This window comes from Alligator sinensis, unplaced genomic scaffold, assembly GCF_000455745.1.
Source record: "Alligator sinensis unplaced genomic scaffold, ASM45574v1 scaffold143_1, whole genome shotgun sequence".
Taxonomy (NCBI): Eukaryota; Metazoa; Chordata; order Crocodylia; family Alligatoridae; genus Alligator; species Alligator sinensis.
The window spans coordinates 1406376-1410057 of NW_005842156.1; the positions used below are offsets into that span (position 1 = coordinate 1406376).

A 3682-nucleotide genomic window follows, 5' to 3' on the forward strand; every position below is an offset into this window, starting at 1 on the left:
CCCGGCGGGGCGGGGGCCGCCGGCGGCCACAGGTCCCCTGGGTCGCGCCGGTACCGCTCCGCCTCGCCCTCGGGGCTGTGGCGATGCAGCCCGGGACGGGGGTGGGGGCTGCGGCATCTTCCTGTCGGTGCTGTGGGGCAGCCTGACGTTACCGGAGCAGGAGCTGGGTAGCGCAGCCCAGAGCCCCCCGCGGCCCGACCCGACTGACCTCCAGAGGCTCAGGGGGCGCCAGCGCGTTAGGGAGCTGTAATGTGCGGACGCTGGTGCTTTAGGTGCCTGTGGCGTGGGATAAGTTCACCCTCACCCTTGTTTTCTTCTTGCCTGTCGGTGCTGTGGGGCAGCCTGACGTTACCGGAGCAGGAGCTGGGTAGCGCAGCCCAGAGCCCCCCGCGGCCCGACCCGACTGACCTCCAGAGGCTCAGGGGGCGCCAGCGCGTTAGGGAGCTGTAATGTGCGGACGCTGGTGCTTTAGGTGCCTGTGGCGTGGGATAAGTTCACCCTCACCCTTGTTTTCTTCTTGCAAGCGCTTTCTGCTTTCATCATCTTGGCTCCAACAACGTTCCCGGGTTTCCAGGTTAGGAGAGGAGCGGGGCCTGAATCAACAGTGCCGCAGCAGCTCCAGCTGCTTTGTATTTGAGGTTTCTGCAAGACACCCCTGAGGGCCGTGTGTGGGCTGGGGAGTCCCAGCCAGTGTTGTAGATGAAGAATTTGGGACTGAAGTCCTGGCTGTGTAGCTGTTGGTGTCCAATGGTCACAAGACTGAGTGTGCAAAAGATTGCAAGGATGAGTGAGTAACTGTGGTGTTTAGCTACTCTTTAATCATTTGGTTAAAAAGCATAGGTGGATGTTGTATTAGACCTTTGCCAACTCTTTGCTACGTTCAGCACAATGTCTCCCTCAGCTGTAGCATCCATGAGTAGCTGGCTATGTTTAGATGTTCCTCCTGGCTCTTTCTTACAACATTTTACATTTTCCAGGAGGAAATCGGGGTAGGAATTCAGCATGCAGGAAAAGCCCTGCTTATATCAACACAATATTTGTTTCTCTTTTCAGAATAGACTCTTACCAGTCAACTATGAAGTTTCTGTTGGCTTTTGACTTTGACTATACAGTCATAGATGAAAACAGTGACACCTGGATTGTGAAATGTGCTCCTGAGGAAAAGCTGCCTATTGGAATAAAGAGTTCATATAAAAAGGGACACTGGACTGAATACATGGGCAGAGTGTTTATCTATTTGGGAGACAATGGAGTAAAAGAAGCTGAGATGAAAAGAATGATGACAACAATCCCTTTCACTACAGGAATGACAGATCTTCTAGGCTTCATTGGCATGAACAAAGAACTCTTTGACTGCATAATCATTTCTGATTCTAATACAGTATTTATTGACTGGATTTTAGGTGTTGGCAACTTTCACAGGGTGTTTGATGAAGTGTTTACAAATCCTGCAACTTTCAGTGACACTGGATATCTTACTGTGCAGAATTTTCATGATCATTCCTGTGTAGAGTGCCCCAAGAACTTATGCAAAAGAAAAGTTTTAGAAGAATTTGTAGATAAGCAGTTACAACAAGGAGTAAACTATACCCAAATTGTATATATAGGTGATGGAGGCAATGACCTGTGTCCAGTAAAATTTTTAAAGAAAAATGATATTGCTATGCCTAGACAAGGATATACATTAGAGAAACTGATTTCTCAAATGTCTCAAGATCTCAGTCCCATAGAGTGCTCTGTTTTAGTTTGGTCATCAGGTATTGAAATACTCTCTTATTTGAAAATACTTATAAAGGAATAATTCAAAATATAGAGATGGATAATAGTAAATTAGTAAAGATGTCTTGTATTGCTTGGAGAGAGTAATGTAACTACATTTGCCTGCTATTATGAAGTTGGGATGTTGTTATCTGAAAATAAGGTTGTGAAGTGCAGTATAAAAAAAACTATTCTGTTCCCTTTTCATCTAACTGGGAAACTGATGATATTGAAATGCTTTTCTTATATGAGAATAAATAGTGCAGGTCTTTCAAGTCATCAAAAGGGTAAGGAGAGAGAGGGAACATAAAAGAGGATCAGCTATTACTCTAGTTTTTCAGGTCTCTACTTGTTTGTGTCAATTAGTCATGTAACAGATGGCCTCTCTTTACATGTTGGGGAGAGAGACAGGGTTAGCACACACAATGATGCCTCTGTCCATAAATGTGTTCTAGGTACTAAGAAAAAGTACTGCAGCCATTGTTCTCATATTTGTTAAAATAGCATAAATATTTTAATTTGTAAATTATTTAGTATGTTTCAGATCTACTTGGCTTAAATATTTGTATTTTAAAATATTAAATATTTTACTAAATATTTTTATAATACTTATGGTTGAAGCCAATAAAGCTGCACATTTCTTACCTAACAAAATGAATGTAAATTGTGCAATATATTCTAGCTGCCTTTTCTTGATTTAAAATACATTTTGGAAGGTCTGAAAGTAGTTCAGGAACCTGGGGATAACTGCAGATTTCTGACCCCCCGTCCAGGAGCAGCATAAACGCTGGGCTTTTCTCAGCAATACAGCAGTCTCCCATTCTGCTGACTGCTACCACAGCAGTAAGTTGCGCTCATCTCCTAGAGCAGTGGTGGTTCTCCATCTTTTTATACTTGGGACACTCCTCCAGAACTTTTTAGAATTTAGCAGCACCCCATTTAAGATTAATATAAATGTATTATGACATAAACATACTTTTTGATGGATTAATGTGTTAATAATGGATTATATAATTACAGCATATTATATTTACTTCTTCAGGCTGCTGATGGGGAGTGCTCCCTGGCTCTGTCTGGTCTAGTGCATGTTTGCTCCTTGCACAGCAGTGGACTCCCCACATATGGCTCTGGGTCAGTAGTGGGGATTGGGAACCACTAGGCAAGTTCTTAGTTATCCCAGGGCAATTCCCCCTTGAATTCCAGCCCTGGAGCAGAGGAGCAAAAGGGGCGGAGTCCAAGGATGTTCAGTTGGCAAGGACGAGGTGCTGGGCTCCACAAACAATGTGGGGAGTGCTGATGGAGTGGGCAAAAGGAGGCTTGGGAATGGGAGGGGGCAGGTCAAGGGGGCGTTGTGGTGCAGTCTCTACAACCATCGTGGCTAAGTGGAACTAAGCCACGTACCTTGGTTTTCAGGAGACACTGGAGTCAAACAAAAGTTTCAGCAAAGCAGCATGCCAGCCTCCGGTCTCTAGTGGGTTATGGAATAGAGAAAATCCCACACAACTTACTGATTCGTTTGATGCACTGGCTGGGGGAGTAGTTAGTTGACTGCACGATTTCACAATGATTGCACACTTAATTCATACAACACAATTTTATTTTAAAATTCTTTGCTACGCATATAACACTGCTTAGTTTTAAGAAATACCACAAACATTAAGAACACAATAACTACATATATCAGAAACAATGCTCCAGATGCACTTCTTTAAAACAATTACAATTACAACTAAAAGTTAAATTTGAATCAATACTATTATTTTTCATAATATACTTACAATCTTAGAATACCGAGAAGCCAAACACCTAAATATGGTTTCATTCCTCAGTAGTACAATTTAATGGGTTGGCCTCAGCAATACGGTTCAATGGGCTGGCCTCAATACTGATAGAACTAAGTCCCCTTCCTTCAGTCCCTTTCGGG

The 3682-nt window shown here is 43.6% G+C and overlaps 1 protein-coding gene across 5 annotated transcripts; it reads left to right on the forward strand.

Annotated features, from left to right (window-relative positions):
- The first annotated feature begins 333 nt into the window (after positions 1-333).
- On the forward strand, positions 334-2739 carry PHOSPHO2 (phosphatase, orphan 2). Of its 5 annotated transcripts, none has more exons than XM_014520808.2 (2): positions 334-472; positions 1054-2739. In XM_014520808.2, exons 1-2 carry the CDS (start codon positions 450-452, stop codon positions 1799-1801), a joined length of 771 nt encoding a protein of 256 aa, XP_014376294.1. In that variant the 5' UTR covers positions 334-449; the 3' UTR covers positions 1802-2739. The 5 variants fall into 5 exon arrangements, with proteins under 5 accessions (XP_014376294.1, XP_025062266.1, XP_006025675.2 ...); XM_025206481.1 differs by having other exon boundaries at positions 342-472; positions 1059-2739; XM_006025613.3 differs by having other exon boundaries at positions 343-574.
- Positions 2740-3682: the final 943 nt, after the last annotated feature.

Coding starts and splice junctions, on each gene's coding strand:
- PHOSPHO2 (XM_006025613.3), top strand. CDS start 450: ATGTGCGGACGCTGGTGCTTTAGGTGCCTGTGGCGTGGGATAAGTTCA. Junction 575..1,053: donor CAACGTTCCCGGGTTTCCAG/GTTAGGAGAGGA, acceptor TTCTCTTTTCAG/AATAGACTCTTACCAGTCAA.